The sequence below is a fragment of the Lissotriton vulgaris genome, chromosome 9, assembly GCF_964263255.1.
Source record: "Lissotriton vulgaris chromosome 9, aLisVul1.2, whole genome shotgun sequence".
NCBI classification, from domain to species: Eukaryota; Metazoa; Chordata; class Amphibia; order Caudata; family Salamandridae; genus Lissotriton; species Lissotriton vulgaris.
This window is the reverse complement of record NC_141697.1, coordinates 1,177,433,881-1,177,458,761: the sequence shown is the minus strand read 5'-3', so window position 1 is coordinate 1,177,458,761 and position 24,881 is coordinate 1,177,433,881. Positions and strand designations below refer to the sequence as shown.

Sequence of the window (24,881 nt, the reverse complement as noted above, 5' to 3'; positions counted from 1 at the left end):
GATAATTGGCTCGCGAATTGATTATTCAAACATTCTTTATCTCGGCCTGCCCGAATATCTGCTTCAACGGCTGCAGGTGGTCCAGAACTCGGCAGCACGGGCAATCTTTGGACTATCTCGCCGTGCCAGAGCCTCGGGCCTCCTGCAGGCACTGCACTGGCTTCCCGTCCGGAAGCGGATAATTTTCAAGGCCTTGACTTTGGCGCATAAAGCTCTGCATGCCTCCGGAGCGAAATACCTTCAAAAAAGGCTGGCTTTTTACCATCCAGCCAGGCCCTTGAGGTCAGGATCCTTGTTCCTTGCCACAGTTCCTCGTGTCAAAAGGGCACGTATTGGAGGCCGTTCTTTTAGATTGCTGGCTCCCCAGCTATGGAATACGTTGCCAGTGGCCTTAAGCAGTACTTCAAACTTACTGGCCTTTAGGAAGGGGCTCAAAACTTGGCTTTTTACTTCTTAGCTGTTTACTTGGGTTTTTCTTTCTTTCTGGATCCTCTGTTTTTATCTCTCTTTCTCTTGTTATGTTATGAGATAGGTGTGCAAACCAAAGCGCCGGGACACTCTCTGAGTAGCCGTGCGCTATACAAAACCAGTATAACATAACATAACATAACATAACATAACATTAGCAAGGGAAAACCATATGCAATTGCAAGTATTAAAACATGAATTACTTTGTGATACAAAATCAAATAATAGGTTGATATCGTGTACAAGTTAAATTGCATAATTGTATAAGTTGGCACCAAGATGTATAGCGTTATCTGTAAGCAAAAAACGGGTGAGAATATACATGGAGTCCTTAAGTAAAATTACCACAGTCTCTGACAGATATTAGGGGAAATATATGCAATACCCTATATGATGGTAATCAACATAATCCAGGTAACTCGACATCTAGAGCTTGTGGGTAAATTCTCTCATAGAAGACAATGATAGTCAACGGCCAAAGACAATGGGTCATACTGAAAAGATAAATTAAATAAATAGAATCCATACAAGATAGCAAAGTCCATTAACCATGTTGCAAAGTATACACAAAGGTTACTCACGTGAGCCTCGTCTCCAAGTGGAGCAAAATTATGTGTGTGCCATACATGTTTAAGTACGAGCCATCGTCATAGGCCAAGTTGTAATTAAAATCCTACCGTCCCTAGATGCGTACAACACAAGGACCCCAGACTCTCACCCATATTAATGTAATCCTCAACGTTGCCATGCTAGATACACTAGATAATAAAATGATTAAATCAATTGTTACAGAGGAAACAACATATTTGCACAAGTGATGGTTTAGATGTATCACAAGCGGGAAAAGGGGGTTTGGGAGTATGCTGCGTTAATTTATAAATGTACAGTTAATGCTTCATCGGCATTAAGCCCATTCGGGATCTTGGAATCCAACAAGATAATATATCTTGATTCCAGACGCCTCAAAGCAAGTCTGCGATTCCCTCCTCTGATACTTTTTGCAACGCTGTTGATCACAAAATATTTGATGTCGTAACTGATACCAGCATGTGCTTTGTGTATGTGCCTAGCCACAGGGTAGGTTTCATCGTTGTTGTTTATAGCTCGCAGGTGCTGCAATATACGGACATGTGCCGGATGGACAGTGCTTCCAACATACCGTTTGCCGCATTTGCAAATAAGGACGTAAGTTGAGTACTCTGTTTTACACGAGTAGCAGCCTCTGATGGTATACGGTTTGTTTCTAAAGGGAACAGAAACCTCTTTGGTGTTCATGCCTTGTTTACACGCTTTGCATTTTGTGCACTTGATGAAACCTCTTTGATTGTTTAACCAAATGGGTGGCTTAGTAATAGTCGGTGCACTGACTACAAGCTGGTTGCGTATCGACTTTGCCCTCCTAAAAGTGATTGAAGGACTTCTATCACACCACTGCCCTATTACTGGGTCATTTTGTATCAAAGGCCAGTGTCTCTGCAAGATCTTTCTCACGTGATTGTGATAGGCATTGTATCCCGTGATCAATCTCGGCATATTGGGGACAGATTTATTCTCTTGTGTGCTCTTTTTCTTTTCTGAAAATAGAAGATCCCTTCTATTTACATTGCGGCATTTGTTTTCAGCTCGAGATAAGGTTTGAGCACTGTATCCTCTCTTGCTAAGCCTGTCAAATAAATTTGATTTAGCTTCACTCACTCCTGCCTGTGTGCTGCAATTTCTTGTCATGCGTAGACATTCAGCGTATGGGATGGATTCTTTGAGTTTAACCGGGTGAAAACTCTGCGCGTGTAATACCGCATTTCCTGCAGTAGGCTTGCGGTATGTTTTGGTTTGAATTTTATTTTTGTCTACGAACAACTCTAAATCTAGAAATTGTATTCTCTCTTTGCTAGTGGAGCATGTGAATTTAAGATTGAGGTTGTTTTCATTAATTGCTGATGCAAATCTCTCGGCACTCTCTTCTGACCCTTTCCATAAAATGAAAATGTCGTCTATATATCTCCTATAGATTATCAAATTTTCCTCCATGCTGGGATCCTTTAAACATAGTCATATGCTTTAAGTAAGCTTTGTTTTTTGTTAGTTCAGTTTTATCGTTTGGTACCATCTGTACGTAAATGACGCTGCTCAATCATGTAATAGTATTTTTTCTATGTCCTTCATGAATTACAATGCACTGTCACTTTAAAAGCCTTGCTCTATGACGAGCAGTTTGTCATGTGATCAAGCCTTCTCGAAGGCGAAACGCGTCATGGCGGCAGCGCTGGCTCTATTTAAATAAACATCGTTGCACCAGCACTTTTTGGGTCGACTCCTCGTCATTTCTGGGATCCAGCAGATGCTTTCTGTTCAATAGGTGACGACCTACGTAAATATATATATATATATATATATATATATATAGATATATATATATATATACATATATATCTATATATATATATATATATATATATATATATATATATATATATATATATATATATCTATATATATATATATATATATATATATATATTTCACCTTCCAGGCAGAAAAAACTACTGCTGGGTAGGCGAAACGCGTCCGAGGGCGAAATGGAAATAAACACTTTGGTCTGCACAAGTCTCGTCATTGGTAGTTTTTTCTGCCTGGAAGGTGAAGTGTTGCCGGGACTGGCTCCAGAGGTCCCGTTTGAGACGAGACGCCCGCTGTTTTGGAAGGTGGCAGTTTTCTTTCTGGAGAAAGAAGAGTAGAATATATATATGTATATATATATATATATATATATATATATATATATATATATATATATATATATATATATATATATATATATATATGAAAATCCATAAGTTTGCCGATAAGCAAGGTCGCGCACTCAAGGAGATTCAATCAGGAAGTTTTTATTCACCGGATACCGCTACGCGTTTCGACACGCCAAGGTGTCTTGATCACACGTGTGATCAAGAATCCTTGGCGTGTCGAAACGCGTAGCAAACTTGTGGATTTTCATTGAAAACTTTTCGGCTTTGGGTTTGCCGAATTTCTGCGCCACCTGACCACGGGAGGAGGTACCCGGAAGGACCCAGTGTGCTTTGTACTAATATATATATATATATATATATATATATATATATATATATATATATATATATATTGAATCATTTGGTTCCGCTAGCGCTGAAACGCCGCCTTGACCCAACCTCTCACGATTGGGGCTCGTGCTGGGTGGCGAGCCCTGCAATTATTTTGTATTTCCACACACTCCTCCAGGTATGAAAAACACGAGCCCAAGTGCATCCAAAGGATTTATTTTAGCAAAAACGGCAACAGATTAACTCAACGCGTTTCGGGATAGTCTCCCTTGCTCACGAGCAGGGGAGACTATCCCGAAACGCGTTGAGTTAATCTGTTGCCGTTTTTGTTGTTCGTGTTTTTCATACCTGGAGGAGTGTATGGAAATACGAATATATATATATATATATATATATATATATATATATATATATATATATATATATATATATATATATATATATATATATATAAATATAATTTACATGCGGTGATGCGGTGCCTGAGTCAATCTTTCCTATTTCCCGTTGATCTGATCCTCTGTCAGATTTTTAGGGAGATTTGGCAGCAATCTACTGAACTGCCTTTGTTTCAAAGTTCAGTTCACTTTAAAGTATCTGAGATGTAACATATGAATTGTTGACCTCTACTCTTGCCATACTATTAGCTGAAGTGACCAGAATGCTATAGTAGTCAGTGCTTAATTTGTGTTTGTGTTTGCTGGGTGTTAGACCTACCAGGCTTCTGGATTGCTGTCGCCTAAATGTTTTGCCTACTCACCTCCTGCGCTGAAATTAGATTTTGTTGGCATTAGGACTCTGGGCCATTTACCACTGATAAACAGTGCTAATGTCCTTGGCATACACATGATTGGCAAATGTAATTTACTTGCAAATCCCTAATAAAAGTGGTAGAACAATTACCCATGGCCTGTAAATTAAATACTACTGGTGGGCATACAGCACTTATTGTGCCACCCACTTAAGTAGCCTTTTAAAACATGCCCATTTTAAACCTGGAAATACAAACCTTCTTCCAGGCCTAACGCTCTCTTTTTAATACATATTAGCCATCCCTAAAGTATACCTAAACATCCCATCGGGCATTGTATATTGTATTTAAAAAGTTGGACATGTACTTTTAAGGTTTAAATGTCCTGGTAATGAAAAATCCCAAATTAAGTTTTTACTGCTGCAAGGCTTTCCTCTCTAATAGGATAACATTGTAGGTACCATATTACATTTAATAAGTGAAAACATTTGTTTGGGTATGGGTAGAAATATCATGTTTAGTCTCAAAAGAAAAGTAATGTAAAATCCTCTTTAATTGCAAAGTTTGATTTTAAGTAACAAATTCTGAAAAATCCAGCTTTGCAAAGTTGGCATTTTCTTGTCTTAACCATTTGGTCCCTGCAGTCTGGGTCCTGGGTCACATGGCTGTAAATAGAGTGGTAATTGGCCTTTGTGTATTTATCCCAGCCAGAGCTAGCTCCAGCTCACTCACAAACAACTTGACAGTTTTTTGCCACCCTATAGCTCTTGGAGACTGGGCAGGGAAGAAAGGTAATTCCATATGTGAGGGGAAGTTTAGAAGTTTCTCCCACTTCAAAGGGGGTCAGCAGGTACAAATATTGGAACCTCAGACCAACTCTTCAGTACACATTTGGACCTGCAGAGGAACCCCTTGTACTTTAGAGAACTGCCCTGCTGCTTGAAGTCTGCCTTACTGCTTGAACCCAGGATGACATATAGTACTACATATAAATGTTAATAGCATACCACCACATTCATAACATCTGGTAATTGTATTTGCATGGCATAAAGTTTTTTGTTTTTTACAACAGGAACAAGAATCAAAGAATGCCTAGAAACCTATTATAACTTCCAAATCGGTAGAATCTTGCACTATCGGTAAAGATAATTCAGCATTTTGCCCAGGGTGACTAAATCCCATTGTGCCAACCATAGTTTTTTACAAACTGCTCCGCTATCAAAAAAACAATGGGCCAGGTGTGCTCCCTAAATCACAGGTTTTGCGCCCACTTCTTAGCTTTTTACTATATAATAAACCCATTTTGTTTATTTGGTAAATGGGTACCGATTCACAAACATTTTTAAAAATGCATAATGAATCACATTTTGGAAGGCCGTGTTTTAGGCATCCCTTCCAAATTTCGATTTGCAATACAATGTACCATTTGTTAGCAACCGTAATTTTAGTCACAAACCATTGAAACGTTAGGGGACCAGTACCAACTCTCGAAAAAAGTTTTCGAAATGTTTCATTTTATTAGTTAAATGCAGTTCTGTTTCATTTAAGGAAAATGCATAAAAAAAAGCTGGTTGATCATGGACATGTTGGTCTGCTGGCCCAAGAAGGCCACCATCCCTGTGACAGCTTTGAACCAGAGTAAGTTGCAATTTGCAATGTGTCTCATTAATATTCATTATGTGCGTTGGATTGCGACCCACTCCAAATGGTGTTTTTGTGGGTGCACAGTCTAAATACCGATTCCCAAATATCGACCCACAGAAATATTGAGTTGGAAATATCGAAGGTAAAGAATATCGAGGTCAAGAATATCGTTGGATAGAATATCAACACTGAGGTAAATAATATCGACTTTTATTATATCAATGTAAGTAAAATCGAAGTTAGTAATATCGATATCAAATATATCGATGTTACTAATCTCGATGTTACTAATATCGATATTTGTATTAGTGTGATGTATTTTATTATGTATTTAATATGTATGTGTTATATGTTTTTCGTTCAGTATTCTACTGGTTTTAAATTATATGTATACTATTTTTATATGTTAATAATGTTATTTGTAAGTCAATTTTGTGTTTTAGTACCTGAGCGGGTTGTGGGTTTCTAGGGGAATGGGGTGGGAAGTAATTTAATTATACAAAATTAATTATTATTTTTTAGGAATTACTTTAATAAATTTTTGCATTTAAGTTCTGTAACGGGTTGTGGGTTTATAGGGGAATTGGGTGGGAAGTAATTTTATTGTTTAACATTTTTTAATTGTTAATCAATTTTTAATATTTAATACGTTTGGTTTTTGTAATGAAAAATATTGTATTGTTCAATATTTATTATTTGATAATTAATATTTATTAATTAATATGTATTGGTCTTTTTTGTTACTTTATTGCTAATTAGTTATTCAATTGTAATTATGCTTTTAATAATTATTAATGGGTATTTGTAAATGATGTAGTTATTCAAAAATTAAATTATTAATTATATTAAATACAAAAATTACTTAAAAGTATGTTATATTTAACTTTTGCGCTATCCAACACTTTCTCTACTGTTGCACTCTCTGGAGTTAGTATAGTAATTATTACCCCTACGCTATCCAACGCTTTCCATAATTTTGCACTCTCTGGAGTGGGAATAGTAATTCTTACCCCTACGCTATCCAACGCTTTCCCTACTGTTGCAGTCTTTGGAGTTGGAATAGTAATTTTTACCCCTACGCTATCCAAACACTTTCCCTACTGTTTCACTCTCTGGAGTTGGAATAGTATTTTGTACCCCTACGCTATCCAACGCTTCCCTACTGTTGCATTTTTTGGAGTGGGAATACTAATTTTAAGCCCTACGCTATCCAACATTTTCATTACTGTAGTTTTTTTCGGACTTTGAATATTAGTTTTATTACTTTAGCTATTTAATATTTTTCGTCTTATTTTAGATAATGAAGTATATAATTATTTAAAAAATATTGAAAGTATATTTAATTTTTTTAATTTATTAAACATACTTATTTACGTTATTGTTTTATGTATGTAGATGTATTTGTAATTTATAATATTTTTTAATAATTTATAAGTTATTAAAATAATTATTAAAACGTATTATTAAGTAAGTATATATTATATATCATATGTCTAAGTGTAATTAATGTTTTATTATTATATATGTATTATTTATAAATTTTAAACATTATTAAATATGTTTAACTATGCTTATTTTATTTGTAAGTATTATTTTACACAATTTTTTAACAGAAAAAAACGATATTTTTAATTACCATATTTTTAACATCGATATTTTTGTACTTACCATGTTGTATATAGGATGTTGATATTCTTGCCTTCAATATTCCAGTGGCGATATTTCTGTAGGTCGATATTTTCTAGGTCGATATTCTGTCAGTGATTCGTTTTTGTGAACCATCTTAATAATAGGTCGGTCAGTTCACAAAGTATCATAAGAATCGAAAAAATATCTTCATGTAATTTGAAACCAGTTTTTGAAAATCAATTTTAGTACTTCTGGCCCAGCAGGCATAGAGAACATATTGTGAGCAAGCCCTGTGGAGAGAAAGAACTTATCTGTTTTTACTAACAGCTTAGACGGAACTTTGGAAAATGAGGAAAAGGCAATCCATTTTCTAGTACACTGATTGCTTGATGAACTAATCAACATCCAAATAGTTAAACAATTTCTACCTACTGTGAGCTTCCCGCCTTCTGAGATTTCCCTTCCTGTGTTTTTTGGGGATAGGCCTCTTCTTGGTTCTCTTTTTCTGTGAGACGGTGATATAAATCTAGGTATTCCTAGGTATTCCATGAACAGTGAGATTTCTCTGACGTTACAAATTTGAGATCTTGGAACATTGTGCAATTTGCAAGATTTGATTATGAATTTTCACTCTACAATTAATTGTGGCTTACTTACATTTTCCTTCCACTTCCTGAGCAGGCCCAGCATCTGTTTCCATTGTATTGTCTTCCTGAACCTCCACACGAGACACAAGTTGACTGAAATCAAAATAAGAAGACATCAGCATAAAAGGAATATTATATTGCTTTGCCTTAGGGTCTCATTTAGAGTTTGACCGTCATTACCTCTGCCACACTGGGCGCCATATGTAGATAACTCAGCATTGCAGATATCTCGGCTTGCTTCGAAGCGAAGTAGGTTTAACAGTCGTTCTACACTTCTTCCGAGTGTATTAATTCTAACTCAAAGGTTAATTTAAAATAAATTGTATTGGCTTCTTTTTTTTGGGGCCCAGTGGCACCAATCAACTAATCTGGGTTCCCTATCTTCCAAAACTCTGTTTTATAAACCATACCCTAAATTCGAGGCCTACCTCATCGAGATCACCTTGCTCCTTGTGAAAAGCCTATATATTAAATTCTTATCTTTAAGGCAGGGCCGTACTGGCCGTAAGAGGCACTGGGCGTTTCCCTGGTGTACCGCCACAGTGGGGGTCGGTTTGCAGCATAGATACTATATCGGCCCCCTTGAAAAAAAGCAGCTGCACTGTTCCCCACACACACCCCTACTCCCCTCCTCCTGCGCCGCCCCAACTCAATTGGCAGGGCCGGATTGTGTTCCCAGTCCGACCCTGTTTACAGACATTTACTAGCAAATCGTCCAAAGGTTCTCTCTATATGACTGAGTGCTAACTGTGTGGGAATAAATCCGAGGATATCAACCATTTCTTGTTTTGCTATCCTTATTACACCAGCCCTAGGCACAAATGGATCCGCCCTTTGTGCCTCAAGTTGGGCCTCAACAGATTCTTGCTCGCTTGTAGGAGTTTTACTTCTGATCCCTCCAGGATTACAGCTTTCACCATCATTAGATACTTGTTTGAGGCTTGGTCTGTACGCTCCAGACTTTCTCCACCTGATACTCTGAACTCTTGTTAAAACTCTAAATCATCAGATCTTTGTCAGTACTTTTTAGCTTGAGCCTAGAGCGAGCGCGCCTGCGCTGCTCTGTGAGACTTGTTGTAGTGGAGTAGCAAATAGAAGTCCCGCCCACACTCCACACATATTTGCCATTGGCTTGTGTCATTGTCTGTCCTAAATGATGGCTTCTGATTTGTAAATGGGCTTGTTAGTCCCTCTTTAGTACCACTTCACTTCATTGGTCACCTCCCATGGCGACTGGCCCCGACTGTGAGCACTATTTTCTTTGTTCAGTTTCTCTTACTGCAGGCACAAAGTGATTTGTTTCCTTCTTTACCCCCTCCCACTGTCCGTGCCTTCTCCCTCTCCCCCACACCTGGAAGTCTCTCTGTTTAGGAGGCCCCAACTTTTAGATGCTTGGCCAGTCCGGAGTGCACTCCCCTGAGCCAGGCTGCATGGGGGAAGCATGTGAACTGAGCATCACCAAAGACAATGCCTTTTAAATGGTAGGTGGAGTTAAGGCGGCTCCCTCTTCCTCTCTAAGCGCACGGAGGATCTTAGGTGACCGGTGAATGAAGTTTGAGTGTCATGACCCAGAAGAGCTTACGACTCCAAACAAACGCTGGCCTTCCCCAATGAGAGGTCTCAACTCCGACCCTGAGCAGTTAGCCCGATCCTAGGATCCAAAATCTACGTCTTCCCCAGTGGTGTAACAATAGCCCCCGCGGTGCTGGGAGGGGCCTGAGCTATGGGGGTTTTAGGGGACTGGGGGGCTAATACACTGTGCATGGGTGGCAGGGGCTACTACACTGTGCACAGGGGGCGGGGCTACTACACTGTGCACGGGCAGCGGGGGTCTACTACACTGTGTACGGGCCACAGGGGGCTACTGCACTATGTATGGGCTGCGGCCATGAATGGGTCCGGAGCGTTGGGAGCCCTTTCTATGTAACTTGGGAAGGCATTTCACGTTTCTTTAGCCACTTGCCTTCCCTGGCAACCAACCTTTCAGAAATGAACACGCCAGTAATGTGTTCACACACTTTAATGGTTTGGTAATGAGATATCGGAGTATTAAGTTCGCTTTGTCACACGCCTGTAACATAACCTTCAGCATTATTACTCACCCCCATCGGATTTCTCATATTTTTATTTGGTTCTGCACAATCAATTTACTTTCCTTTTCCTATGTGCCAAGTGATAAAATTGATTTGAATGTAGAGCATCCTACCTGATATTGTCCATTTCTAAGCTCTATTAAAAGGTGTGAATATTACTCAATTGAATTTTATGCCTGTTCTGCTCTTCCTCTTCACAGTCCTTCACCCCACTTGGGTCCTTGAAGTTCAGCTGCACGTAAGTTTGGGTTCTTGACGGTGGTCAAACACTATTTGTGTGCAAATTGTTTACTGTGCTCATTAAATTTACAGTGCGACACAATTTTAATGAACTCGCGAACTAACGTAGACATTCACACTGTCTGTTTTCTGTTTTTTATTTAATGAAGCAGCAAATAGTGTCTCTTAGAGACTGGGATGATGTGTGCGCTCCTAGTGACACCTTGGGCACCAGGAGAAGCCCACATGGAAGCTGATAAGGTGCAGGAGGTTATTCAACTCAATGTGACCACTAAGTTGAATGGCTCCAGGTTTTTCTAAAACTTTATCCAGACAGGACATGTTTGTAACTGGGCAAGAGCTGACCATTTATTACGTTTACCCTGAGACTTTTTCAGTAAAGGAGTAATGTGTCCAATGCCAAGAGCATCGGGAATACACCTTCCATTAGGGATACATTTATAAGGGTGCACCAGTGGTCGAAGCGGTGGGCGCATTCGAAGGGGCACGAATTGCCCATACTTTATAGGTCGAGCCTAGAGCCAGCGCGCATGTTGACTTGTTGTGGTAGAGTAATGAATTGAAGCCCCTCCCACTCTCCGCCCAAAAGAGTGATCTTTAAAAGTACAAGATGTATTCAAAACAATACAATTGTACTGTACACAAGTATCAAAAAGCAGCATAAAAACATATAAATTCACATAGACATTTAAAAACAAGGGAAAGGTTGTCGACGCAGCGTTTCGGTATATGGTTTTACCCCTTCATCAGGACAGTTTTTTTACTTTAGATAGTTGATTCTTATTCCAAGCTCCACCTTAATTTGAAGCTCTCTTATCTGATTCTGTGCACTTAATCTCATCAGTTTTAGTGGAGTCAGTATCCTCGTGATTAAAAACATTATGGTCTTCTCATTTGTTTGTTGTATGCATGTACAAGGGAGCCACCGAAGTCTGTTTTTTTCTTTTCAGGGAATACTAGTTTTAAATTTACAAGTCCATCGTTGTGCTTTGCGATTTAGAAGACGATATAATAACGCACTTCTCCTTTTATGGCTTTTCAATTGACCATCTGTTAAGAAGAGTCCGGCCTCCCTGCTCCGCTTGTACCTCTGCAGCGTTTGTACTTTTAAAGATCACTCTTCATTGATTAATATTTTGTTATGACTATGTAAATTTAATTGTGGCACTAAAGGTTTGTGTTGAGGTCTGTGGAGGCTGAAATTTGCTTTTGTACTTAAAACCATAATGAGCTGGCAAAATTAGTTGCTAGAATTCACTCTTGCGTCTGAAACCATATCTAGCTGGTAAAACTTTAGGGACCTCTTTGTTTCACGAGTGGAGAGAATATGCCCAGGTTTGCTGAGCCCTTGTCATGACGTTCATAGGAGTGTATTTCCAAAATTCTGGACTTGATCATGGCAAAGGCAGCAATCCGTCACTCCAGGGATTCAGAAGATTGGGTAGGTTCTCAATACAATCTGGATTGGAGAATGTGCATTTAGCCGTCTGAAAATCCCAAGAAACTGCATGGTGTAAAATCCCACCTGCCCGAGAACCTTGGTTTCAATCACTCGCAGCTTGTGTTTTTAACTCAAGGCTATAGATATAAATGAACAGGGATTTGGTCAGAAATGTGTGGCCATGTACACTGCATTGACTATGGGAAGCTGATAATGGGTAATTAACGATATTTCTGTTTGAAATTGTTTCCTATGAAGATAAATCTTATGGCAGAATTTTGTAAGAACAACATGTATCTGCCCGTCGAATAGCACAGAGATTTAAAGGCGGCCTGCTGACACATTGACTCCAGGTGAGATCAGACTTTCATCTTTACAAGCTAGATAATGTGGGACATAAACAAGCGTTTTGCTTCCCGTCCTTAGAAACACGTGATAGAAGAAACACTGAATAACAACTAGCTATTATGATTGTGACTTTGACTTTGATTTGCCACTCTGCACACAGAGAAGCATGTGCACTAAAATAAAAGCTGATGTATTTCCCAAATGTGTTTAGCTCTACCAGTCAGGCCAGGTCACAGCCATCAGCCATCAGCATCTGGGTGTGGCACTCTCTTCACATGAAATCCAAGGGCTGGTGTGTATAGTGGTGGTGTGTACAGTTTAATGGTTTAAAACATTAACTTTGACTGCTACAGCTTAAATGTATTACATTATCTTATGCAACATGTTTTTTGAATAATGCAAAGAGCATTAGTTGTGTTCTTCTCAATTACATGCTAAATTATCCAAAGTGCCTAGAAATCCATTTCTGCATGAAGCCTCTTTCAATGAAGATGCTATGGGGCCGACAGTACATGTTGTCGTGAAGCTCAACAAGTTAACGCGCTGCAAAGAGGTCACATATCTGACTAGGAGTAGGTATGGGCTTGATCATAGGCATCAATTAGAGGATGCCACTGTGAGCTTTTCTCACCTCTGGCTGGCCCTTTGGGTACCCTGGCACAGCCTTCCCTAACTCCAGTCTCAGGGGTTACAATGGCAGCAACAGGAAGTGGAAATAAGGATTTCAAAGAACCGTGTCTACTTCCGGTGGTTTCTACTCATTCTTTTTCTCTAGACTCTCAGCAGCAAATAAACTGGTCAGGGGCTTAAGGTGTCAACCATGGACATAATCAGAGGCCAAAGAGCGCATGGGGTTTGTTATCACTAGCCCTGCCATGTTGGTGAATCAATTCATGGCCCTGATGCTCTAAAATCCTAAGAAACGCTGCCATACTCACCCGCCCAGTGCCGTGGCAGATCCAGCAAGTCATCCTTCCTGTTCCACTGCATCTGTGACATGTCTGAAATCAAGTCCATTAGTTACAAAGTGGAACACAGTGGAAAATACTGTACAAAAATAAGCACAATAATCAGATTACGCAAAGTGATAAGTACAATGTTACAAGATCCTCATTTGAAGTTGGAAATATATTGAGTTTCCTACCTAGTGCCACCCAATCTAAGAGACATTGGTAGAAACATGTGAGCATTCGGCAGGGGGGCACCAGTCCTACTCCCAGCCCACACTAAGAGCACCCAACTCACATTTTTTTAAAACATTTTTGTCTGTGGGTACCCTGGGACTGCCTCGGTACCCACCCCTCTAACTGGACCTCCACCGTCCACAGTACCATGCAAGTTTCCTCAGCGAAGCTTGACCTTTGACTGCTGTGGAACTATATCCATTCTGCATTCTGTGGGAATACTGTGATACCGGGATCCGCAAAACATTTTTTAATGTTGAACTTGGAGTGGGAAGTGCTAGGAGTCAGGGCATCCCTACCCTGCCCCATTATACTAATTAAATATCTTTTTTTTTAGAACACGGAAAATAACTTTCCGAGTACTGTAATGGCAGGGGCAACATTTTCCTCAATATTGAAGCCAACCAATCGGATCACTTCGGACTGTGAGACTAGTCCTGTGGAATCAAAATGGTCGAAGGAAGAAAAAAACTCTCTTGGTCAAGGAGAGAGCATTATTTTTTAAACTTTTGCAACCCGAGTACTCCCATGGGATTCTTGTTAAACCACCTTCAGATAAATGTTACCTTTAACCGCTTTATGCAAGCACCTATTTAAATGTGAATTTCTTGATAATGGCTAAATGTACCTAAATGAAATGACCGTGAGGGCCCTTTCTGAGTAAAATTATCATGTCAAATTTGATATAATTCTGTTCAGCTGAATTGTATTGGAAAGCGCATTTTTTTTATAGAATAAAAGTGTAATGGGAAATCAATGTTTTGTGGGTGAGTTCGATGGGCACTGGGGCACACACCAGAGGCCATGGCGGATAGGGTCCCCAGTGCTATAAAAGCTTGGAGAGGGGGGTGCATGATCCCCTTACCTTCTTTTTAAAAGAAAAGGCGCCAAAAGATGGGGTTCCCAGGCCTGTACATGCTTTTGAGTGGGCCAAATGCCCCTCTACCTTTAATTTAAAAACAAAAAAAAGCTCCATGGGATGGGGTCCCTGGGCCTGCAAAGGCTCAAGGAGGGGGGACATGCAATCCCATCCCCTTTAATTAAGAAAATAAGTTATGGGTGTCCCGGGTGGGCACTAGGAAACCCAATATATATATATATTTGAAATTTGACTAATATATGAGTGGCAGGAAGCGCTGATTTATTATTCACTGCTCCTCGGAGTGGGTACCCTATAATGCCTTCGGTCATTATATTAAACAATATTTTTATGCCTGGGATGCTCCTAGAAGTGGCAGGGGCACCACAAAGCATTTTTGTTATGTTGTGGGGAGCTGCAGGAAGTGCAGCAGCCTCCCAGCAAACTTAGAAAAAAAACAGTGAAGGGCATATTTACGAGCCCCCTGCACTGCAGAAGCATCACTTTATGGGGCCGATTCACAGAACTAACTTAAGACAAAATCCTAAACTTACTACTTTTGGTATTCACAGAAGTTAGGATTTTGTCTTAAATTTGTTTTAAGATAAACTTAAGACAGATTTAAGACAAACTTAAGACAAAATCCTAACTTCTGTGAATACCAAAAGTAGTAAGTTTAGGATTTTGTCTTAAGTTAGATCTGTGAATTGGGCCCTTTGTGACACTCTGGTGATGCAGATTATAAAATCATATCTATGAGGCCACGCAAAGCCACTATGCGTGGTTCAGAATGGCCTCATAGATATGGAGTAAGACAAGGCAGCGCAGATCACTGCGTTGCCTTACTCTGCGCTCATGAGGCATTCCATGGGTGCTGCAATGGGTTTTCCCAAGCAACAACCATGGATTTTGACACTGCTGAAGATTTACAAGAGCATGTAAATCTGGGGAAGTGCCAATTCCTTATGCCTTCCGAGGTGAGGCATGAAAAAGAGAAATTTCTTCTTTGTTATTTCCTCTTTTATGTGCACTGCATTGTGCAGTGCATATAGAAACAGGAAAATGCATCCTAGGATTCTTTCTGTGTAGGAAGGTGCCCCTTCCTGTACAAAAACAATCCTGCCGACAACACAGGCACCTTGAATCATGGTGCAAGGGTGCCTGCGTTGGCTCCAGGCAGCCGAAATGGCGCCACCGCTGGGAGAAAGTACAGGAATGCATATATTGCATAAATGCAGTGCATTCCTTGTCTTTCACTTTGGCATAGGGCAGCGCTGCCCTATGCCAAATTACTGTAAATAAGGGACTGAGTCTCCTGTGTCATTAAACCCATGACCAGCAGGAGAAAGCACCATCTTTTTTAAAAGTACACAGAGGTGATGCTCTATACGTTTCAGCTGAAGTGCAAGGCCCCCTTGTGGTTGTTTTTATGATTTAATTTTGTAGGCTGAAAAATGTTAAAGAAAGACTTAGAGGCATGTTAGTTTTATTTGGAAAAAAATATCTCTGAGTCTTTCTTTTAACAATTTATGTTCTACAAAATGCAATATTAAATACTATGTTAAAAGAAAGACTCACTGACATGTTTTTTAAAATTAAAATCTAATGAAATATTTTAATATCAGTTGCTAATATTAAATATTACATTGTGTTAATTCCTGAAATATACATTTGATTAAAAATGTTGGTGATTTTTGGAGAAAGATGATGATTGTCTTACTCCTCACTATTTATATTTCAGTGACTATTTGGCTCAGTACGTCTACTTGAATTCCCAAGACCTGTGAGACGAACCGCATGTTGTGCATGGCGTTGTGGTTGGCTGCCCGTGGGATGTTGGATGCAGGGCACGGCTACAGGCCCTACTCTGCGCCGAGCCTTTGGCTGTGTGTGGAAGGAGGTTGTCTGCCCGCACGAGGATTCCTGCTTTGAGGGGTTGGCTGCAGGCCAGGCCCTGCGCCAACCCCCCACCACTCATGGCTGAAGGCTTTGCACAGCAGGGGGTTGGTTTTACGTATGGATATAATATATCACTTTACGTTAAAAAACCCTAGAAATTCACTGAAAAAAACAAAGGTTAAAGTGACACTATCGTTAGGTAGGGGGCAAGTTATAATTACTAGGGATAACTAGAACTGTGACATCACTTTAACCTTTGTATTTTTCAGTGACTGTATAGAAAGATAGACAGACAGACAGACAGACAGACAGACAGACAGACAGACAGATAGATAGATAGATAGATAGATAGATAGATAGATAGATAGATAGATAGATAGATAGATAGATAGATAGATAGATAGATAGATGGATAGATGGATAGATAGATAATCACTCCTCATTCTTGCAAGACAGGTGAGCACTTCCAGCTGTGGTGCAGGTGCCAGGTTTTGGGTGCAAGTCCAATATCAAATTACACAGAAGTTATCATCCAAGTTAAAGTAGGACATAAACATCACTCAAGGTCCAGTTATGTTTTATTGTATGGGTAACACATTTTGCTCTGCTATCTTTATTAATACCATTACAATATCTATGCCCTAACCCCTTTAAATAGAGTATGTGCTCATGGGAAACAGACATATTGCATCCATTCCTCCACAAAAGAAATCAGGTGGCTGTACATTGTATTTCAAAGTCATACATACCATATGGGTAATTTTAAATTGATGGGATAATACATTACCTACTGGCGGTCGCCAGTAGATAGTTATAGTTAGGACCTAGTTACCATAGGAAAATCGCAACATTCTATTCTTAATAACTTTGGCGCCAATTGACGAATCTTTGCAAAAATTTCAAAACGTATGGCCCGCTTTAGTCCCATCCTATCTTGAAAGTTTTGGGGAGATTCAACATGCGGGGGCCAAGAAAAAAGTGGGGTCCCAAAACGTGATTTCTCTATGCAATTTTCTATAGGAAACTTTAGACACAGCTACAGCCCAAACTGCTGAACGGAATTACACCAACATTGACAGAAAGGTAGCCCTTTGTTCAGAAAGAGTCCTTTTTGTTAAATGGTGTAAATCCGTTCAGTAGTTTTTAAAATATTAATGGAAAAATAAATATATATCTCTGGGCGGAGCCTATTCATCTCATTGTGAGATCTGATTGTCTGTCAGCACTTCATCCAAGAAGTGTTGGCAGCCATCTTGGGACCAATATACATGATAGCACCTCACTAAAAAGCATTACAGTTAATAGAAGGTTTTAAGACTTAAGTTACATTATAAATCATTTGTTGATGGTACCATACTCATTTCAGGAATTGTGGTGTGTTCTAAGGGGATTTTACCATGTGAAAAAGCCTTCTGCTGGGATATCATGAATCATGTTTGAGAGAAAACTATTTTCTCATGCTTTTCCCACAGAGGTTTGGAAGGTGATCTATAAGCTAAACTGAGAGCATATTTTCTGTAAATTCACATTATCTTTCTCAGTCATGTTAGAATGAAGTCTGACATTCTCAGTAAAACATGTACATTCAACAAGGGCAGAGACTGTAAGTTGATTCCTTTGAGTTCTACTGCAGCTTCCCAGAGTGTTCTAAAGAACAACTAGAGCGCTAACAGTCCTACTTATGACAAACGTATTGCACACCTGAAGCCATCTTGATGTGAATGAAGTGGTAACTCTTAAAACATTTAACTTAAAAAGGAACAACATGAGGGGGTTCATTTTGCCATAGAAAGTATGATTAGTGCTGAAGAAAGAAAAATGAGGGCACATTTTGAGTGACTTCTCAAATCCTCTTCTATTTCATTAAAATATTCTGACATGCAGACTGAAACATGCACTTTGAATATCAGTAGACTTCAATGGTGAGCAGTAGCCTTACTACAGTGATCTAATGAGCAACTGGTGCACAGACATAATATCGAGTCCAATATATCGTTTGGACATAATATCGAGTAAATAATATAGACTGGACAAAATATCGACTGGACAGAATATAGACTACAAAAATATCGTTTTTAAGGTAAGTGAAGTAATATCGACTGTATAAAATATAGATAGCAAAAATATCGATTTTTTAATAATATATAATATTTTATAGTGTATTTTTATGTAATAATATTTGTGAAAAGTGTGTATTTATGTTATAAATAATTTTATTAAATGATTTTTGTTTTTATAATGATTGCGTAATGTAATTCTGTAGTGGGTTGTGGGTTTATAGGGGAATAGGGTGGGAAGTAATTTAATTATAATTAATTAAATATGTAAATTTATTAATTGATATTAATTTGTAATTAATTGTTAATTAATTTATATGTGTCACTTAATTTAATAGTAATTGCAAAATAATTATTAATAATTCATTAATTGGTAATTATGTAAATTTTACTAATTTAATGCAGTTGCGGGTTGTGGGATTATAGGGGAATAGGGTGGGAAGTAATTTAATTAAAAATAATTAAATATGTAAATATATTCATTGATAGTAATTAGTAATTAATTGTTAATTAATTTATGTGTTAATTAATTTAATAATAATTGTTAATTATTTTATATTAATTGATTAATTGGTTATTATGTGATTTTTACTAATTTAATTTCTGTAGCGTGTTGTGAGTTTATAGGGGCATAGGGTGGAAAGTAATATATTAATAATTAATTAAATAATAAAATTAAATACACGTTATTTATTTGGAAATAATAGTGAAATAATTTTTAATTATTAAAAAATTAATTGTTTATGTTTAATTAATTTGTATTAATAGGTGAATAGTTAAAAGAATTATTGTTAATTATTAAATGTCAATTATTATTTATTCTATTACATAACATTTTTTATTTGATTTTTATTAATTATTATTAGATATTTCTTGTTAGATTTTTGATTTATATATGAAAGATTTACTTTCCCTAATGTTGTATTCTCTGGAGTGTGAATTGTAATTTTTACACCTACGCTTTCCAACGCTTTCATTACTGTTGCACCCACTAGAGTTGGAATAGTAATTTTAACCCCTACGCTATCCAACGCTTTCCCTACTGTTGCACCCACTGGAGTGGGAATAGTAATTTTAACCCCTACGCTATCCAACGCTTTCCCTAATGTTTCACCCACTGGAGTGGGAATAGTAATTTTAACCCCTACGCTATCCAACACTTTCCCTACTGTTGCACTCTTTGGAGTGGGAATAGTAATTGTAACCCCTACGCTATCCAACGCTTTCCCTACTGTTGCACTCTTTGGAGTGGGAATAGTAATTTTAACCCCTACGCTATCCAACGCTTTCCCTACTGTTGCACCCACTGGAGTGGGAATAGTAATTTTAACCCCTACGCTATCCAACGCTTTCCCTACTTTTGCACCCACTGGAGTGGAAATAGTAATTTTAACCCCTACGCTATCCAACGCTTTCCCTACTGTAGCACCCACTGGAGTGGGAATAGTAATTTTAACCCCTACGCTATCCAACCCTTTCCCTACTGTTGCCCCCACTGGAGTGGGAATAGTAATTTTTACCCCTACGCTATCCAGCGCTTTCCCTACTGTTGCACCCACTGGACTGGGAATAGTGAATTTTACCCCTACGCTATCCAACGCTTTCCCTACTGTTGCACCCACTGGAGTGGGAATAGTAAATTTTACCCCTACGCTATCCAACGCTTTAGCTATTGTAGAATTCACTACAGTTGTTACAATAATAGTTAACTATTTTGCTATGCTACGGTAAAATTATTATATATGTTTATTTAATATAAAAAATTATATAAATATATATGTATTATTTTTTTAGATTTATTTTTAATTTAAAATAAATATTTATTAATATAACATTATTTTAATAATTTAAAGTAAGTTTAGACTAAATATTTTTATTACTACATTAGTATTAACTTAATTTAAAGACATTTAAAAAAAAAGATATTTTTTACAGTCTATATTTTAGTAACTCGATATTTTAGAGTCGATATTTTTGTACTTACCTGTTTAAGATAGCCAGTCGATATTTTGTCCATCGATATTTTGTCAACGATATTTTGTCAACTCCATATTTGTGAGGTCGATATTATTTCAGTGATCCGAGCAACTAGAGTGCCAACATTCAGAATTTATGGCAAATGTGTGACACATCTGAATGCCTTCTTGATGGAACCAAAGTAAAAAACTGAAAGTATTTCCTTCTGAGGAGACTGCAATAAATGAGGAAATTAGCAAACTTCATAACAAATAAGTCTCCCAAGATGGCCACCAGAGACAAAAGAACTCAAATGTAGCACAAATATCATCCAGATGTAGCCCACGTATAGCTCAATGACAGAATGTCCCAGAGTGTTCTTAAGTACAACTAGAGCGCTTACTGTCTTACTTATGACAAAAGTATGGCACATCTGAAGCCATCTTGATTGGAATAAACTGGTAACACTTAAAACATTTAATTTAAAAAGGAACACAATGAGGGGGTTCATTTTGCCATAGAAATTATTAGTGCTGAAGAACGAAAAATTAGGGCACATTTTGAGTGACTTTTCAAATCCTTTTCTATTTCATTAAACAATTCTGACTTGGAGACTGAAACATGCACTTTTATTACCAGCAGCAGACTTCCGTGATGAGCAGTAGCTCCACTACAGTGATCTAATGAGCAACTAGAGTGCTAACATTCAGAATTTATGGCAAATGTGTGACATATCTGAATACCTTCTTGTTGGAATCAAAGTAAAAAACTGAAAGCATTTCCTACGGAGGAGACTGCAGTAAATGAGGAAATTAGGTAACTTCATAACAAACAAATCTCCAAAGATGGCCACCAGAGACAAAAGAGCCCAAATGTAGCACAAATATCGCCCAGTTGTAGCCCAATGACAGAAGTGTGCAAAACACTTTTTATTTTTTGTGTTTTTGCAGTTTTAAATAGTGCAGACTTGTCAGGTATTGGAGTGCTTTACATGAGCATTGGTTACATCACTCAAGAAAAAATTCATTTTGGCTTTAGACATGGGGAGATTAAGTAATTTGACCAGAATCACAGAATGTCGAGCTGAAGCAGAAACTCCAACATGGTTCCCCAGTTGCAAAGTCTGCAGCTCTGGAAGTAACACCACATGCTCTCCCCTAAGTGGAACATTTAATCAAGTGATCAACTGGATAAAAACACATAAAGATAATAAATAATTTAAAAGGGCTTTGTCGCTATTTGAAAACTCAGAAAATATGTCCTCATTTTAGTTTTTTAGAGCACTAATCATAATTTTGATGCAAATAATACCCTCTCATATATGTAATTTCTAAAGGAAATGCTCTAGGTATTACAGTTTTGATTAAATCAAGATGATGTCAGGCGTTCCACACTTTTGTAATAAATATAGAATGTTAGCAATCTAGTTTTTCATTAGGATACTGTTGAGAGGTAGAGGCCAGGGGCATGGACTCTGAAAATTGAAGGCAGGTAGGAGGGTGCAGAGGCAACACTTTGACCACACGGGGCAGGCAGGAAGGGTAGTGGCAGCACAACAGACTATGGAGGGCAGTGGAAAGGGGGGCAGGGGCAACAAACCAACTAGACAGGACTGACATGAAAGGCTGTGGCAATATAATAGACCATTGTGGGCAGAAGGAAGAGGCAGTGGTAGTACAACCATACATGCCAACTGAACAGACCCGATTCAGCCAGGAAACGTCCAATGTTTTTAAGCCCAAATGGGCTTTATTTGATCTGTCTACAATATCCTCTTTTTCAATGTGAGTCAAAATCAATACCTCCGTTTTTTTTCAAAATCTCCCTCTTACCAAGTTCAAAATGTTAGCAAGTATGGTACATTAGATAATGGAAGGCAGGAGGAATTGGGGTAGGTACATGGTCTTGGATAACAGAGGATAGGAGGGACATGGAGAGGTGCACCAAACTGACACTACAGGGCAGGCATCAGGGTTTGCAGCAGCACAATACACCACACAGGGCATTCGTACGGGAGTGCAGCCCAACAATCTATAGAAAGAAATAGGGAGGGGACAGGACCATGCACGTGGACAACAGAGAACAGAGGGGAAAGAGACAATGGTAGCTAGCTGACCATAATGGACAGACAAGAGAGAAAGCTGCAGCATAACGTACCATAAAGGGCAGGAGGGACGGAGCAGGGGCATTACAATGGAACAGAAAAGCCAGGAGGGAGGGAAAATGGGTCTGCACATGGAAACCGAGGGCTTGTGGCAAGGGGGCAGGGCAGGAGCAGGAAGATGACCATGGAGGTCAGGCAAGATGGGCACTAGAAGCAAGACACACCATGGAGAGCAACAGTGAGACTATAATGGCATACACACAAACCATGGAGGGAAGGTGGGAGGGGGTCAGGGGTAGCTATCTGACCACACAGGGAAGGTGGGAGGGGCCGTGGCAGCACAGAAGACCATGCATGGCAAGCGGGAGAGTTAGTGGCAGCACAATGGCTATAATGGGCAAGAAGGAGGGTGCAGGGGCATGCACAGAGGACCATGGAGGATAGAAAGGAGGGTCAGGACCTGGGCACAGACAAGAGAGTTCTGGGGAAGGGGCCTCACAACAGACCACAAGGAGCAGGCAGGAGGAGAAGTTGCAGCACAACAGACCAGGGAGGGCAGAACGTGGGGCAGTAAAATGGACCGTGGAGCACAGGAGGAACGGGATAGGGGCATGGAATGTGGACAGGCAGGGTGGAGGTGGCAGAGACAGATTACAGTTATCTGACAATGCTAGGCAGGTGGGAAGGGAGTGGCAGCTCAACAGAACACTCAGAGTAGATAGGAGTGGCAGGTCCATGGAACATGGTGGACAAAAAGGATGGAGCAGGGGCATGCACACAGACATCGGAGAGCAGGGGGAAGGAGAATAGGGGCAGCAAACTAAGCACAGAGGCTAAGCAGGAGGTCAATGATGGGGCATAGAATTGGGCTATGGAGGGCAGGAGGAGTGGATTGGTATATCATGCTAAATGAAGGGTAGTGGCAGCACATCAGACCATGCATGGCAGGAGGGAGGAGGCTAGTCCATGGATTCAGACAACAGAGGATAGGGAGGAGGTGGATGGGGCAGCAAGCTAACTGTTCAGAGAAGGCGGTTAGGCCAGTGGCAGAACAACGACCACACAGGGCTGTAAATAGGGAGCAGGGACATGGACTTGGACAATGGATGGCTAGGAGGAGGGAAGGCAGGAGCAGCAAGCTTGGGTGGGGGCAGCACAATGACAGGCCCTGCTTCCAACCCCCCACCATCCATTGTGATATGCATCTTACTTAACGTTAAAAAAACCTAGAAAGATTACAGGGATGGTATAGTTAGACTCAGATTTCACTCATACACAGCGAGTGAAATTCAGCAGTTATAGTTACCTAAGCAAACTATAACGTACGCCCCAGCAATGTACTGCTAATGAACTCAGACGTTACATCATTCATGACATGGTCAGTTACATCACTCATGACATCACTCATGACATCTCAAATGAGCTGTGAATGGAATAGAACTATAATCACTAGAACTTTATTTAGGGCTAGTGTGTGTATATTAACACCCCTTTTTTCTTTTCTTTTGTGTAAGAACCATTATAATACACAACGTGCCCAGATTAATATGGCCGATAGCCTTTCACTTTAAAGTAATGTGTAGTCCATTGTTTATGTTGATGTTTGCAATCCTAAATATGTTTATTATGAATAAGTCACGTTGACGAACATACAGGTTTGCCGATCACGGGGCAAGATATGCTGAAATGACATTGTGTGCATATTAACATTTCTTTTCTTTTCTTTATTGTATCAATTCCTGAATTTTCACATCGTGATCAGGCCAATATGACTGCCAGCTTTTTGGATTAAAGTAATATGTAGTCCTTTGTTAATTTTGACAACTTTAGGCATTTGTACATATTAATAAGGATGCTACAATGACATCTTGTATTGTTATCAAGGATCGGACGAGCCGAAATGCGTGGATCACGTCCTTTACAGATTTAATACTTCCAAACTACAACCGGAGTGCTGATTCCTTCCTTGCAAGAGTGAGAGGAGATTAAATACATATATATAAAATTCACTGAAAAAAACACAAGTTTCAGGGACATTATAGTTAGAAATTAGCATTTAAAAAAACCTCAGAAATTCACTGAAAAAACCCCAGGTTTCATGGACGTCATAGTTAGTTGGACATTTCACTCGTACAAAACAAGGAAATTCGGCCGTTATAGTTAGTTGTGCTAACTATAACTCGCGCCCCCGCAATGCACTGCTGATGAAGTCACATATTACATCACTGATGACATCTCAGATGACATCACTGATGACATCATCCACGTGATCATCTGATGCACCTCCTCACACCCTAAAATACAGACTACCATTCTCGAAACCATAAACACCAATACTAGTACAGCTACAATATTCTGTGCACTATGCATGCAAACCTCTAACCAGCTACATACAATTGATACGCTCTTCTAAATACCTAGTTAGTACCTAGGCAGTCTAGGAATCCTTCTGTCTGTCCCATGCACTTCTCCATTCACCCATCC

At 39.2% G+C, this 24,881-nt stretch overlaps 1 protein-coding gene across 3 annotated transcripts in view; it reads right to left on the bottom strand.

The window, feature by feature from the left end:
- Nucleotides 1-24,881, bottom strand: part of LOC147692969 (protein SSUH2 homolog) — a 459,976-nt gene that overhangs the window by 376,418 nt on the left and 58,677 nt on the right. For all 3 annotated transcript variants that reach the window (XM_086939216.1, XM_086939217.1, XM_086939218.1), the window contains exons 7-8: nucleotides 13,277-13,339; nucleotides 8,227-8,309 (exon numbers count right to left, since the gene is read on the bottom strand). In XM_086939216.1, coding sequence (XP_086795342.1) covers nucleotides 8,227-8,309; nucleotides 13,277-13,339 — 146 coding nt within the window. The remainder of the gene's footprint in view (nucleotides 1-8,226; nucleotides 8,310-13,276; nucleotides 13,340-24,881) is intronic.